Source organism: Ciconia boyciana, chromosome 10 (genome assembly GCF_034638445.1).
Source record: "Ciconia boyciana chromosome 10, ASM3463844v1, whole genome shotgun sequence".
Taxonomy (NCBI): Eukaryota; Metazoa; Chordata; class Aves; order Ciconiiformes; family Ciconiidae; genus Ciconia; species Ciconia boyciana.
Genome location: NC_132943.1, coordinates 26,735,423 through 26,750,945, shown reverse-complemented (window position 1 = coordinate 26,750,945; position 15,523 = coordinate 26,735,423). Strand labels below are relative to the sequence as shown.

The 15,523-nt window shown below is 35.6% G+C and overlaps 1 protein-coding gene across 2 annotated transcripts in view; it reads right to left on the bottom strand.

Moving 5' to 3' along the window:
* The window catches only part of LOC140657292 (oxysterol-binding protein-related protein 6-like), a 129,610-nt gene that overhangs the window by 912 nt on the left and 113,175 nt on the right, over positions 1-15,523 (bottom strand). Inside the window, exons 27-31 of one of the 2 annotated variants that reach the window (XM_072874089.1) lie at positions 7,941-8,115; positions 5,574-5,769; positions 3,874-4,015; positions 3,034-3,151; positions 1,114-1,218 (exon numbers count right to left, since the gene is read on the bottom strand). In XM_072874089.1, coding sequence (XP_072730190.1) covers positions 1,114-1,218; positions 3,034-3,151; positions 3,874-4,015; positions 5,574-5,769; positions 7,941-8,115 — 736 coding nt within the window. Of the gene's footprint in view, positions 1-1,113; positions 1,219-3,033; positions 3,152-3,873; positions 4,016-5,573; positions 5,770-6,091; positions 6,726-7,940; positions 8,116-15,523 lie in introns of those variants that run through there. The other variant, XM_072874091.1, reaches the window with a different exon arrangement.

The following is a 15,523-nucleotide window of genomic DNA, read 5'->3' as shown; positions in this document are numbered from 1 at the left end:
ACCTAAAGGATAGGCGTGAGGCAAGCTTTTGAAAAATTGGTGCCAAATCACAGCTACATACTTTCCTGTTTAACCATTTTTGCATTTCTAGTTTTATCTTCCAAAAATTGTAAATTCACTTTTTTCCTAGTATTTACAAAAACCCCACCAATACTTATTCTGGCTTAGAAAATTTGGAGGACTCCATCTTGACCTCCTAGAAGATTTCTGGGCATCCAAACACCCCAGGCAGTAATCACTTTTGGAACTACCTACCTTTTTCCTCTCTCTTCAGGGACCGATTAGTTTAGATTGGATGACAAACTTCTAGGCAGCTACAGCTACTGAGATGTACCATACCCACTGAAGATTTATTCCCTTAGTGTGGACTGGAGCAGCACTGAAGGCTTGGTCCATAAATGCCCTTTGATCAAGAACGGGATACAATGGAGCAAGGACACCTATATAGAGCAGCCTTTAGAAGGATGTGTTTACTGCTCAATATTTATCTTCACACTCAGATTTGCAGATTTACAAAATACTTAGACCAAGGAGTGTTAAAAGTATAGGATCTTGTTTTGAAGAAAATATAGCTACATACAGTGATACTCAGGTTTGTTGGATGTTGTGTTCATATCAGAATGAGAAAAGAGAACTATGATGGTATCTTGTCCATGTCCCTGCCATATAGCCTAAAGAGTACACTCTAATATTTAAATTAATATTGTTTGATATTTAAACTTAGAGTTTGCCCTGAAATATTATTTATAGATTATAACCTGTATTGCATAACCCTGGCTGTAAATGGCAAGCATATGAAATAGCCTTAATGTTAACTGAAGTTAGTTATATAATTACTCCATACCAGTTTATCATCAGCCATAATTTTTTATTTTAAGATCTTTAGAGTTTTAATGTACAGCAATACCATAAATTTGTTATTTGTGAAAGTCAGATTCTCAAATATAAATTTTAATAACTTTACAATAATTTCAATACACACGAAATTGAGAGGTACATTTTCCATAGAAATCTTCTTCTTTAAATGTTCATCTTGCACACAAGTTAAAGAAAAAAAAATACCCTCTTCATGCATTAACTAAGACATTTGGATATAAATATCAAAAGTCATACTTCGATGAAACAGATTACTCTTTAACCTCCTTAATTTGGTCAGTGAAGATGATCCAGATTTCTCTTTTTCAAATCCTCCTTTTGAAATTGGAGTCACACAGAGTTCTGTAAAAATTAAAAATAAGTTTTTAGAAAAACAAAATATAAAAGCAATAATTGCACAACAGAGTTCAATACGCTTTCTAATCTATAAAGCTAACAGTGATTAAATTCAGCTTTGCTAATGTTTTTAATGGCTAGTACCACTTTTTAATACAAGTCTGCAGACAGTAATAGCCCGTAGAATCAAGTGGCACAGATTCAATGGGAATTTTAAAATGTTGGTGCCTTTCAACATACTTCGTCAGAGTTTGTTTTGGTTTATACACAATTTATAGCCATGTTAAGGGGCTAAGAAAGTCAGTATCATATAAATGGAAGCCCCGCTTCTGAAGGAGAAACATTTCTGTGATCTCATTTGAAACTAAAAATGAAAAATAATAAGCAAGGCTGTTAGTTCTGTAGTCATCTCTTCCAACACCAAATCAACTACTAAAACTTTTTTTAAAAATAAAAATAAGTATCACCTAAGTTTCTATCCATAACTTGAAAGAAAACCTTTAAAGTGAAATATGAGGATAATCAATTACAAGGAACTGAAAAAACATGTTTTAAACTTTCTCAATTGAGAATTCTCTTTAATTATGCAAAGACAAATATCAGCTTCATTGATTATTTCACTGATAATGACGTTAGGAAAAACACTGCATGTACCTACCATTGCATAAAGGTAAAATAAAACACTTCAAAACTGAAATTGATGTTGAGCATTATGGAAGTGAATATAAAGAACTACCATATTGTATTATCTCTTTTACTTTTAATCCAGTAATTATGCCTGGTTTGGAGTATATTTAAAGTTTTTACAGAAGGGTAAAGGTATCTCTCAGTTCAGTAAAAAGACGCTTTACAATGCAGAGTACCTGTCATGGAAGTTGTATACTGTGTATGCCAAAGGGTACAGAGCTATTTGCAACTTCTAAAACACAGTGCTGTACAGATCTGCAGACACAGAGGTTACTTCCCTAACCAGACCAGGTCTTTTATCTTGCCATTTACAGAAAGCCACAATGTTATGGAGGGTCCAGCAATTCCTGAAACAGTTGCGTGACTCTCACAGAGGTTCCTGTATTTAAGTATATGTGAATCCGGTGGTTAAAACTTTATCTACCATTACTCTAGCCAGTGGGGAGATTTGCATTTGATATTACCAAGTACTAGATCAAATCCTAAATTGACTTTCTGGTTTATTACAATGTTGATAACGTTGATAATGTTATAGGCTACACTTTAATTAGTGCAAATAATGTAAATACATAAGTGCTATCCTTTCCCCCAAAGGAGAAAAACTTACAGGAGCTATGCAATTTTTTAAATTAGTTTCCGGTAATTGTGATTATTTCTTCCTAAATATCTTCAGATATTCATATGTGGTAATGATGTATCAGACTGAAATGAAAGCCCCAACAGAAAAAAATGTTAGCTTAGTTTGGAAGTTCTGCACACTTTCTTCTTTACTTGGGTCTTTTTACTTGCCTGTCTTATGCAAAACTGATCAGATGGTCTCATAAGCCTGTTCCTTACAGGCTAGAAATATAAGGAAGTGATTTTTTGTTCCATGCAACTACAGGATTTTTAAAAAATTAAAAATCATACTTAACTTTTAAAAAATGTTTCCACAACAGACTGTTTTCTAGCACCTGCCTTGTTTATCCTTTCAAGAATTGTTTCCCTTCGAAAGTCAGACTACTTATCTGCATAAAATCAAAGCATACCATTGTATGGGATCAGGGCTTATGTATATCAAGAGCAAGAAAACTGTTTTAAAAACTCAGATCATTATAAATAATAGCAGTAATGACAGTAATGCACATCACTTACCAAAATTACCATCCAAATGAATATAAAGTTCAAATACACTAAAAGCAATAGTTGTATGCGCAGGAAAAACAATGGCTTTGTCCCGTCCTTTAGAATTCTGATCTTCAATAATGTGAAACTATAATTTAGAAAAGCATCAAAAGAAAAAAAGTTACAAATTGAAATGAAAAAATAAACAAAATACTATCTTAAACGTATATATTGAGAATTATAATGCCAGGAGGAAGCTTTGAAATTGAAGATCAAATTTCACAACTAAAGAATATTATATTAACAACTTTGCATTTTAATAAAGTTTGATACAGAGATAGTAACTTAATTTTCAATGAGTGATGGAAGTTATGTGAATGATTTATAAATACTAGTAATGGGCAAACATCAGAAGATTTGTAGGTTCAATTTTTCAAACACACTGAAGAGAGAGAGGGAGAGGGACGAAGAACATAAGACAGGGAGTAAGATGCTGACCCTTGAAATAACAACAACCTGAGGTTCCAATGTGTTCTAGAAGATTAATATAATAATGAAAGATAGGTTATATGTTTATTAGAGATTCAAATGAAGAAGTAAATTCCACATTTTTGCTGAGGCTTCACCCAAAGCAATGGCTCATTGTCTAGCCATCCTTTCATGCATTTCCCATGCCTCAGTCACATAAGCAATGCTAACAAAAGACCAGCTTTTAATTCAGTTTACATCAGTGCAATAATATTGATTTACTTCAGATTTTTTCTGAGCTTACATCAGTAAAAATGCAACTAAATCCAACCATAAAATTTATAAAAATAAGCTTTTTATGTTTGTTCATTTATGTTACAGAACTTTGTCAAACATATTTACCCTCATTGTCTCTCCACGCATTCCAGTATGGACAGTTAATGAGCACTGCCTTGTAGTTCTAATACTTTCCATGACCACACACAAAATTTCCATCCTACTTTTTCTTGATTGATGGACTAGGCAATGATCAAAGTTTATTTTTCTAAAATCAAGAGGGAGGCAGGAAGGAAATTCAGAGATTATTAGCAATTTACAAAGCAGCTAACAGAATTAGTAACTTTAAATCAGTAAATAAATCACCTAACTTCTGTCTCATAACAGTAAAACAACTGACTGAGGAGTCCTCTGGAAACCTAATATTGATTTTCAGTGTTTGGGAACAGAAGCACTAAAAAATTCAATGAAAGCCAGTAATGTACAAGTGTTAAGAGAGGCTATGTGGAACATCCTGGAAAATTCCAAGTCTGTCCATCTGACACTGTTCTTAGTGACAGTAAGGAACTGTCAACACACCCTAATTAATAACAATTTTTTTTAAAGTGATATAATTAATGTCAGTCAGTAAGAATTTATGGAAAATAGATAGTAAAAGCAATAGCTGTAATGCTCTACCTTTGGGCTTCTATAAAGCTTATGATGATGCAATGTTTTGGTTAGAAGCCTAAATGATGCCTATACAAGCCGGCATACACTCAATGGATTAAAAACCGGTTGACTGATACGTGCCAACTATAACTGAAAAAACTATATAACTTATAAACATGGAACAATCATGAAACAAGTGTTTGTAGGAGAATTTCCACAGGCACTGGCTCTTAGTCTTATAACATTGAATATTTTTATCAGGAGACTAGGACCTCTTCCCCCACCCCCAATTATTAATGATAATGTTTGGAGGTTACAAATAAGCCAGAAAAAGGTAGGTACAGAACAAGAGAGATTACAGATACAAAATGACATGCACTGCTTGGTAAATAACTACAAGGAAACAATATATATTTGAAAATACCAAATGTCACATCATGCGTAGTAAATAATTAACTGAGATGCAACACTGGGATTCACTGGAATGACACTGTGACCAAGGGATAATTTTTTGAAATATAAACTAGAGAATTACACCTAGAATTAGTCCCATCATATTTCTATGTGTTTGATATTTGTGCTAGCACTACAGGAACACCAAGTTGAGTTTCAGTGTCCACAGCTCAGCAGGGATGTTGGAAAAATGGAACCTGCATTTAGAGAAGAGCCACAGAAGGTTATGAAAAATTCAAGGAGATAAACCTACTTTGCTTTTCAAAGAAAAGGCTGTGTAATAACCCCATAAAACCTTGAAGTATTCACATTGGCAATAATACATATGGCTCTCTAGTTCATCAGGCAAAGGCAAAGAAATCCTATTTCTGAAACCTGAAATTGGATAATGTCATTCGAAGTAAATTTCAAATTTTCAATAGTATGGAATAACATAGATAGGACCTTGGATAGACTCTTCCTCTCTGGATTTTTTTTTTTTTTTGTTTCCCTGAAAGATGCACTGTAGTTCAAACACGAATTAATTCAGAAAAATTCTACAGTCTGTGTTAAACAGAAAGTCATGTGTCTAATCCCAGTGATCCGATCTGAGACTCTGGAAAATATCAGACGGTGACTGCTATTCATTGGCTAAAAATAATCAAAACCTAACCATTTCAGAGGTTCAACCTAACTGTATGAAATATAATTATGGACCCAGAAAACAAAATATATAATATAACCTTGTAGTAAGTTCTTTAAGCAATGTTGGTACTTCAACCTCATGCTTGGTCACTATGCCAAATGAAGCTTTAAAGGCAACAGAATCTGATCCAGCAACATCAAAACCAACGTCATTCATTATCTGGTTTCCTCTTCTACCATTAAGCGAAACATCTGATTTGTCTTCATAGTTGAGCAACTGGTAAGACGAGACACCTGAGTAAAAGGAGATAACTGTTGTGTGATGAGAAGTTTGAACGCAGTATTTTTACACAGCAAGAAGAGAATAAATGGTACTGTTCCTACTGTGCTTAACCATTTCAGTGTGAAATTCAGAGCTACATTGAGCACTTATTTATCGCTGTTACTACTGATGACTAATGGAAAGAGAGTGCATAGGAGTCTGAGGGATTTCTGTGCCTCTCTCTGGCAGAGTTGTGCCCATGCTCCTGCATGTGATATGTCCTGGGCATGAAATGGTGATTAGGGCTATTTCTACATTTCTGTGCTTATCATTATTCTCCTAAAGTACTTTTACCTGTAAGTATGTTGTTGGCACTTGTATAAACCAGACATGTAGTGTGTTCTGGGTTTACTGATAGAGGCTCTGAAACACAAAATAACTTAGTGGAGGCCACGCAGAATATTAAAACTAGGAAAAAAATGAAAGCCACTAGGTGTAAAATAATATTAGTGAATTCTGAATTTTGTCTAGATGCAGTACAAATGAATCTAACATTTCTTCATTTTTGCAATCCGCAAATGAGACATGGGTGTGCCAGTAACATTAACTTTGCCTTTTACCTGACATGTCACAATGAGGAAGACTTACCACACTTTCCATGTATGCCTGATGATTCTAGGGACTATGTCAGGTTTTTTTGAAGGAAAACAACAGATTAATTCTGACTTACTTGAAAGTTTGCATTGATTTATTGTACAATCAAAGGATAGGTGCTACAGCATTTCTGTAATGCTTTCTTTATAACCTTAAATACATTTCCGTTACACTAACAGAAAAATATTAGAACGCATTGGTTCCCAAATTGAAATGAATAGAGCAGGTAGAACACAGGGATTAGGCATCCAGATACATTTGAGAGTCTGGGTTTTACTACTTTTTTTTTTTAATCCTTTGAAGCTTTTAGGATAAACTGACATTATGAAGTCACCTAGTATGAATCTTGTTTGTCTATTTTATTTTTTTTAAAAAAAAGGTTTCTATATTTTTCATAATTCTAAAAAGATTACAAATGCTTGTATTTGTCACATAAAAAAGGAAATTAAATTACAAAGTTCTTTGCTTACATTAAAGGACAATACTTTCTGCACATGACATCTAACCTTTACAGAAAAGACTAGTAAGGTTTTGTGATACTTTTTAATGAGATTTTGCAACCTTTTTCTCAGAGTTTTTAATGAGATTTTTCAATTTTTTTGAGTAAGACTAGTAGGATTAGTGGGATTCCAAATTTTTGCATCATGCTTGTGTCCTGGAATCACCCCTTTGTGGGGTCCACCGGTATTTCTGTCTTCTTGTGCTCATACTGGTTTGTCTTAGTAGAGTTTTTAATTAATGCAATTATTGTGCAATTAATGTGATCAATACTTTTGTCAAAATGGACCTTTTTTCAAAATAAAGCAATGAAACTGTTTTGAGAAAACATAGCATGTAGACAAGAATTACACAGACTTTTCGAAGGAAGGTACGGGAAAATATAGGCAGTATAGTTCAATTTTGCATCTCCTAATTCTCATAGAATCCCCCCCCAAAAATCTGATATTGCATAGCAAAGGCAATTTAAACACAGTTAAGCTCTTTAAATACACAAAAAAGATTACAAACGTGGAAAAAAATCTTACGGAAATCCAATTACTTCAGTCAGATAGCTGTTGTCAAATGCTTCTGCCTGTGCAGAGCCCAGTTCAGCACCAGGGATTACGAGCATGGAACAGCTGCAGAACTGAGGCCACTCTTACATACTTAGAAGTGAGTATACAGGGAAAGGTGAACATTAAAAACAAACTTTAAGTAGAAATTAATCAACATGCATCAATACATCTATCAGGAATCTGTGGCGCTTTGTGAAAAAACACAAGGCTTAACTGAATTTGTTTCGTATTAGTTCAGAAAATATCAAGGCTTTTTAGTATAATTGACTTTTCTTTTTTTACTTTTTGTCCAGAAAGTCCTTTTTTTCTTTTTTTTTTACCAGTTTGACTTGTACTTTTTTCTTAAATATTTATTACATGACTAAGCAAGACAAATTTTATTACCCATGTACTAAAGAACCATCATACACCTGCACAGTTTAAACTATGTCTGCTGTTCTCTATTTACTAGAAAACATGTATTTTTCCACTTTGAAGAAAGACAGAAATCTTACCTGCAGAAATTTCTTTCTCCCCTTGAAGAATGTCTTTTAATGTGAAAGGTGTTGAGGCAAATTTAGATTTTTTTGAAAGCAAACATTTTCTTTTCTTAATCACAACGCTCAGAGGTTGGTATTTATCAGCTTCACTGAGACTGGGCACTGGAACTAGTCTTCCTCCATCACCAACCTGTTTAACAAAGTTTTTAGTTGCAGCAGCAAACATATTACGACATTAGTAATGATAATAATAAAAAGCTCCTTATCAAATGTAACTTCCAGGGGTCAAGCCCATGTTCAATTCTTTTTACAATGTTTTTTCAAGCAAATTAACATGGCTTAAAAAAAAAAAAAGCTGTTAAACTGTTTTTTTGATCAAGTTGTATTTTACTTGGAAAGAATCAACAGCATCTTAGCTACCAAGCTTCTATGGTATATTGCTAGAGACTTCTCTCAAAGACCTTCAGTTAAGCTCTCTAATTCTGTATGATGAATAATGAATTACCAGTGTAAACTGATAGGGAAATGGTTGCCCTTTCCTTGGCAGTTTAGTGCCACTGTTTGAAAACAAAATTTGCAATCTTAGAAACAGAAGAAGGTAACTTCTGCAACGCTCAGCTTCCCGTTAGGAGTTATTCATGTATTACTGTTTATTGGGCCTTTGCTGCAGCTGAATTCTACTGTTTTACCAACAACCAACAAAGCAGCCCAGATGCGCTCCGGGAGACCGCCTGGAATACACATATGTGAAAGCTGGTAGGTCTGCTGAGACGGTATTGCCTTTCAACAGTGGCTGCATAACCTACCTGTGAAAGCTCAGCTGGGGAGTAAGTGGTGTGGAGGTCTTCGGAAACACCTGCCCCAAAGTGTAAGATTAGAGATGGCTGGGCGCAGGGGGGAAACAGCAGTGGGCTTTCATTGTATGTTGTTATTCTCCTATGGACTCAGCTGTCTGTGACCCAAGGGCTAGTTTTGAGACAGGCCAGCTGCATGTATTTTGCTCAGACTACTGAGAAATTCGCTAAATTGTGAGAATTATGCAAAATAATAAAAGTAAAATTGCAGACAGAAGTGAGATTATTGATATAGGATTAAGGAGCAGCTCAAAGATCCAAGATGGAAAACACCAGTGTAAAAAGATATAAAATTGTAAAGGGAAAAAGAGAGTCAGCAGACAGCACCGTGGAGGATCTGCGAGGGAGGCAGCAGGAGCCGACCCACCCTCACGTAAACGATGACTTGATTTTCTTGCAAGAGTGGTGAGCGTACAACTGCTAAGCCTTGTAGCACATCTTCCAGAGACTCCTTTTGCAGTTACAGGAGGTAAAACATCAGCCACAGGCTTGTAAAACTACACTTTAATATGAATATTATCCCTGGTTGCCAGGTAAAAACTTTTGTTTGGTTGGCTTTTTTCTGAAGTAGGGTTTTCATGTGAAAGCATTTTAAGGACTGTTTTTATAATATGATCACTTATTTAATAATTTAACATATTTCAATTTAGTTCTTTCCAATACTTCCATAACTATTTTTAAATGTTCAGAGGAAGTCAAATAAAAAGGTAAAAACAGGAGTATATTACCTCAGCTATCTAAGATGAAAGGAAAGGCTGCCAGATTTTTCTGCTTACTCTAGAGGGTGCTGAAAAATACCGTCTGTCATACACAGACTTTGAACTGAAATCATGTGAAATGCTGCAATTCAGTCTGACTGTAACTCATATTACACTGCACTAACAAAAAAACCCTGTACATATTTACTCAATCAAAACACATTAACAGAACTTGAAAGGTTTTAAAGGGAAGGAAAAGCTAAGGAAATGCTTAAATTAAAATTGCCCATTCGGTCTTGATTTAGATTTATCCTGTATATGTCTTATAACTGCTTGACAGGATACTATTTTTTCTACAGGTTATTAAGCTCAGCTGGCACTGTTTATTCAACATGTATTTGTGTTTCTCTTGCTTAGTATGTGGTCATAGATCATACTCAATCTGATCCTAGCACTAATTTTGAGAACGAATATTTTCATTTGATATGTTTATGTGGTATTTCTGTTACTCTAACACCCTATAATCCACCATAAACGCTGTGGCAGCTGTTTGTATCATCCTCATGCCACAGGTCAGAGAACAGGAGTGCAACTACATTAACATTGCCATGTTGAGAAAACATTCACTAATTTTGCACATCCAAGTGAAGAACCCTAAGGTATTTCCCCTGCCCCTCCAGTACTGGGCACTTTTGGACTTGGCACATGAGTGTTCTCGTGAATTTTCAGCATTTCTGCAGCTCTGGCACTCTTTCATTTTGGGCAACCAATAAATGAAAAACATGCTGTGCATACATTATGCCTGAGTCAGCACCTGAATAAAAAAAATCCTGCGTTGTCTCACCAAGTTGTGCAGATGAAAATCCTTGCTCACATGCAGGTTCAAGCCTACCTCTGGGGAGTGCCAGGGCTGTAACCTTCCGTACCCCTTAGCACAGAGCCACATAACGATAATGACGAGTCATCCCATCTGCCTTCGCTATGCAGGATCCTCCATAGAAGAACAAAAGGACTTTTCTAGCCTGACCTTAGCCCACCTTTATACCTTACTGGAACGAGGTCAGACTTGAACCTTCACCATGACTCAGGCACTGTTTTAAAAAACAAATGAACAAACATAACCAAAAAAATCCCCCCCCCGATTGCCTAGTATCCATCTATGATGACCTTTGTTCTTAAGTGACCCCCCCTGAATCATATACAAACTCGTTGTTGGCGTCAGAGACAAAATTATTCCTCCAGTTTCCCCATTTTCTCAATCACGAGAACACACTTTCTTTGTGTTACCCCTTCTCTCTCTAATTATACACCCTCTGACCCTTGTAAATAAATAAATAAATCAAGACTCTTACTGGCAGAAGCCTCATTTGCTGATTTATCTGCAGAGCAGGTTCATCTATGGTTGGAAGGTAGAATTCTGTGCCAGAAAAAATATTAAGGGATGTAAAGATATAATGCTCTACTTTTATGGGGTTTTAATTGCTTTTCCTGTCCCTATAACTCTAGCTTAACTCTGCTCTCTGCTGCTAACTACCACGCTCTGTTCTGCTTCTGTTTGAGTTGTCCATCCCCAGCAGACTAAAGGTGTCTGTAAGTTTGCCTAAGGACATCACAAGCCTCAACATGGGGAGCAGTTTCAAGGTAGCTTATTCAGCTCTGTGTTCTGCAGTTGCTTTGCTGTATCTTCACCTGGAGTGAATAGCAAGATAGTTTACTTCATATGCAAGATGAGTTCTGTTTCTTCAGAATGGGTCTTAGCCATGGAGCAGGCAAATAACAGAGCAGGCAAATATTAGCCATATATAGCTGAGAATCTTGATGCTTAAATATTGTATTTTTTCCTTACACTGTATTGATATGAACCTGGAGATTATTTAATAGTAAAATCTAGAGGACAGTCCTGCTTTCTGCATAACCTTTGAGGATGCAGGATGCTTTTTGTACTTAGTAGGTAACTCCATAATGATTTTTGTTTTATTATTAAATAGTTGTCCTACGTTATGCCTGCAGGAATGTTGAATAGCTGTAATTATGGGGTGTCTAAAGATGCATTTATAGGCTGACCTAAGGTGTGTGCAAACTAGAGACTTGTCCAAGGAACTGAAAATGTGGAATTATCTCACTAATTTCAATCCAGAAATCTAGAATCATATGCAGATGATTTCGATGTTTCTGTAATCCACATGAACTGATCTGATTTTAATTTGTTTCTTGTCACAGTCAACCATATCATAAAATTAGTATAATTAACCAGTCAGTTGAGGGGAGAAAAGAAGTCTTAAGTGTTAACTGACTGGATAAACTGAGCTGGTGTTTCACTTGAAAGGGTTAAGCCCACATAATCAGTACCAAATTACGCTGGTAATTTGTTTAATACCTTCTTAGTGCACAAAAAGGTGCTGTCAGTTGCCAGACCACCTGACTTAAGTGCCTTTGAACTATATTACATTTACCTACAGATCTTTACAAAAGAACAAGTACAAGAATTTAACACCTAAAAACCAGCAAAATAAAATGCTACTGAAAAAATTACTTGCTAAGTTCTGTAACTTTCCAGCAGATGGCATGAGTATCTCCCTAGAAAGCAAGGATCTGTGCAATATAGATCCTGTTATATTTCAGCAGGCAACAAAAATAACAATTTATGGGACCAAATATGGTCCTTATTACATTTTTTTTTTTTTTTACTACCAAAGTGGTTTTAACAGCACTTGACTTTTTTTTTTTTCCTTCAAGGTGGAGCTTGCCTAGAGATTCTCTTGTATAAGCAAAACCAGTCAGTGTAATACCATGACTTACAACACTTCAGATCTCCTGAGTATGAAGACAGTACTACTGTCATGCTGAACTCCTGGTCTAGCAGTTTGCTGGGGTACTGGGGTCACTTGGCATAGTGCTCGCAGTGATTGCTGCTCACAAAGCATTATGGTATTTAGACACCATTGGGGGAAGAAAAGTAAGCTAAAGCAAGATGAAGGTTTTCAGCAGACTTAGCTTCAGCAGAGATACTTCTATGTTGGATTTCTTTATTATATAGTTCAAGTGCACTGAAAATTTTAAATCAGTTCACAAATGCTATTTTAATTATGCAGTACAGGGGAACAATTAAATTAGCTATGGCAATATTTTAATTTTGTGTAGACTTAAGCTTTCAATTTGGTAAAGCAGTAAAAAAATGTAGTCACTTCTTGTGTATCTGAAACTTAATTGGTTCCTTATGGAAACCTCTCTGGGCAGCAGAATAAATAGACCGTATCAAAATTAGAGAACTCAGAAATTCAAGGAGGCAATTAATCAGAAGCCTAGTCCTAAAATGTTTTAAGTTCCCCACATTTAAAGTATGTTTTACTTCTTGTTCAGTTCCTTTTGAATATTCCACTACTATCTGTAGTCTCAGGAGAAAATTTTAATAAGAAGCTTCTAGACGTTAAGTATTTTAATGGACTTCTATTGTTTCTTTATATGGGACTTTTGTGCGTGAATAGTTTCTTCACCAATTAGAATGGATTTGAAAAAAAAATTAAAAGGTGCAGGAAACACTGTTATCCTTTTCTAGACAGATATCTAAAATATACCATTAGGGCTGTTCTAAATTATTTTCAAGGTCACTTTTAACAGTCCATTTGGAAGACAGATACACACACTCACTGCTACTATGTTTCCTACATAATACTCTTCAGGTTTACAGCTCAAGTAAACTCTGTTGGAACCTCCTTCTATTCTTTGCCACAGAATAGACTGCGATAATACGTATTCATAGTCCATACTACACATAAAAGGTAGATCTCCTGCCAGGAGATGCTGTATTATAGCGTGACACTTGCCCAGCAATCGAAGTATTAAAAGCTGCACTGTACTGTAAGCGTTACATCAATGAAAGGCTACAAGATGTGGAGTTCAACTGGCTTCTCTATGGCTTTTGGTTGACATCATCCCCCTTTCACCTTTATAGAAGCAACATCTGTTGACTTCATGAAGAAGGAATGTGTTGCACAGTTGGCTCCTTTGTACCACTTCATTGCCTTCTCAACAGAGCCATGTTAATGATGAACAGGAAACACAAAAGAGATTAAGGAGCATATGCTCTGGTGATAGTTTTATATGCTCTTCCACAGACTTACCTTTCAGGTTTCAGACATTTGTTCATAGATGTGCAGACTACTTAATCTGTGTTTCACATGTCCATATTTAAATAATATGATAGTAAATTATTATCACTGGCTAAAGTGTATGAAATATCCCAGCTTTTGCTTCTTTGTAATTGCCCTAATATTATTGGTAGTATTTTTAAAGGGCAGATGGATGTGTTAGCTGTGAAGCATTTACTAATAAGAAATGCAAAAGTAGTACTCCAGGGACAGATTTGCTGAGACAGTATGTTTGCATTTAAACTTATTACCTATGAGAAGCGGGCACATCTTTCAGCCAACAGAAGTGGCCATGTGTTACATAAACATTACTGCATACAATGAAGCTACTGTCATCATCTAGCATTATTATTAGCTTGTGAAGACAAATCTGGAAACAAGCAAGCCAGTGTGACCTAAAGTAGGTTTAATGCTGCCTTTCCTTTGGAGGGTGCTGCCTGAATGGCTAAATCCTTTTTTCCAGCATCTGTGAGTGGGTGTGTCTGTTAGAGGACAGCTTTGTGGGCTTCTGCATCCACCTGTATGAGGATGCAGAACTGTAGCTGCTGCTGCTGCGCCATTATGTCTAAAGAAAGATTACAAAACCAAGGATTTGTCTACTGTGCTATAATTCACATTGTCCGTGCTAATTTGTCTGATGGGCACTGGTACTGTTATCTCTATACAATAGTTCCTTCAGTAGTAGACATATCTTGTTCCTTGCTTCTTCTCCTTATGTTTTAACCTGAGCAGCAGGCTTGAACTGGATTTATTTTTGGCATTGCCGCTAGCTGTTCTGTGATACTGGGCAATTAACCTCAGTCTCTGAAACCTACTGTATGTGGCTGTGGTAATACATCACGACCCTGAGTAGGACACTGCAAGAACTGACTAGTATTATAACGTACTCTCAGATCTTTGGATACAGAGTATTTATAAACAGACAAAATAAAGTAGGTATTTGTAGGGCATGCAAGAATTCAGTATCCTTTTTCATAATCACCTCTATGCTTATTCAGGCTGTTCCTTTTCATGCTACAAGAATACTTCCTCCTTTAGTTTCCTAATATATTTTTTTCACATATGTAAGCATAAAATAAGAAGACAGTTGAGCAGTTTCCAGATACTAAACATTTTAACAGACAGGTGACATAAAAAATTCTTGTCACCAAACATAAAAAGCAGACTGACTAATATTGTTGTACTAGGTTGGCTGCTCAGCATTTAATTGAAATCAGCTCTTGAACTAGAATTGAAGAATGGATGTGCCCTTGTGCTAAATCACCTCAGTTTCTTTGACTCCTAAATGTAATGCCAGGCCCTCAAAAATAACCTGCTTAAAGAACTTAAAAGACAACCTACACCTTAAATTTTATCAGTTAAAAAAATAACTCCATGTCCTTACCAGAATTTGTAGTCCACTTGCAGTCCAACAAGTGTCACCTTTTGGAAATGTTTAATTATACTTTTTTCCTCCACTGACTTGTCAAAAAACCTGCTCAAGAAACCTGGGGTAGTTGTGAAATTTGAGCTAGTAATTAGTTTCATTTCTTTGCTGAAGGAAATATAGCCAGACAGCCATCAGTGAGAAAAGCAACTACATATTTGATTTTACTTTGGAACTTCTCCATGTGATTACAAATGTAACCTAATGTAATCTAATCACAGGTAAAAAACATCTTCACAACAGATTCATGTCTGTAACATGCATTTATGCATACTTTCTTAACATGTTCCAAATTATTTTTAAATTTACCATTATTAATATGCACTTGGGGTATAGATATGGGACGTATAACCTAGCCTGTCTCCTAGCTACTCTGCCTAATAGTTACATCTTAGACACAGCTTTCAGAAATAAAAAGCACAGTCTAAATATAAGACACTTTATTTACTGCCCTTGAGTAAAATTAGACTCA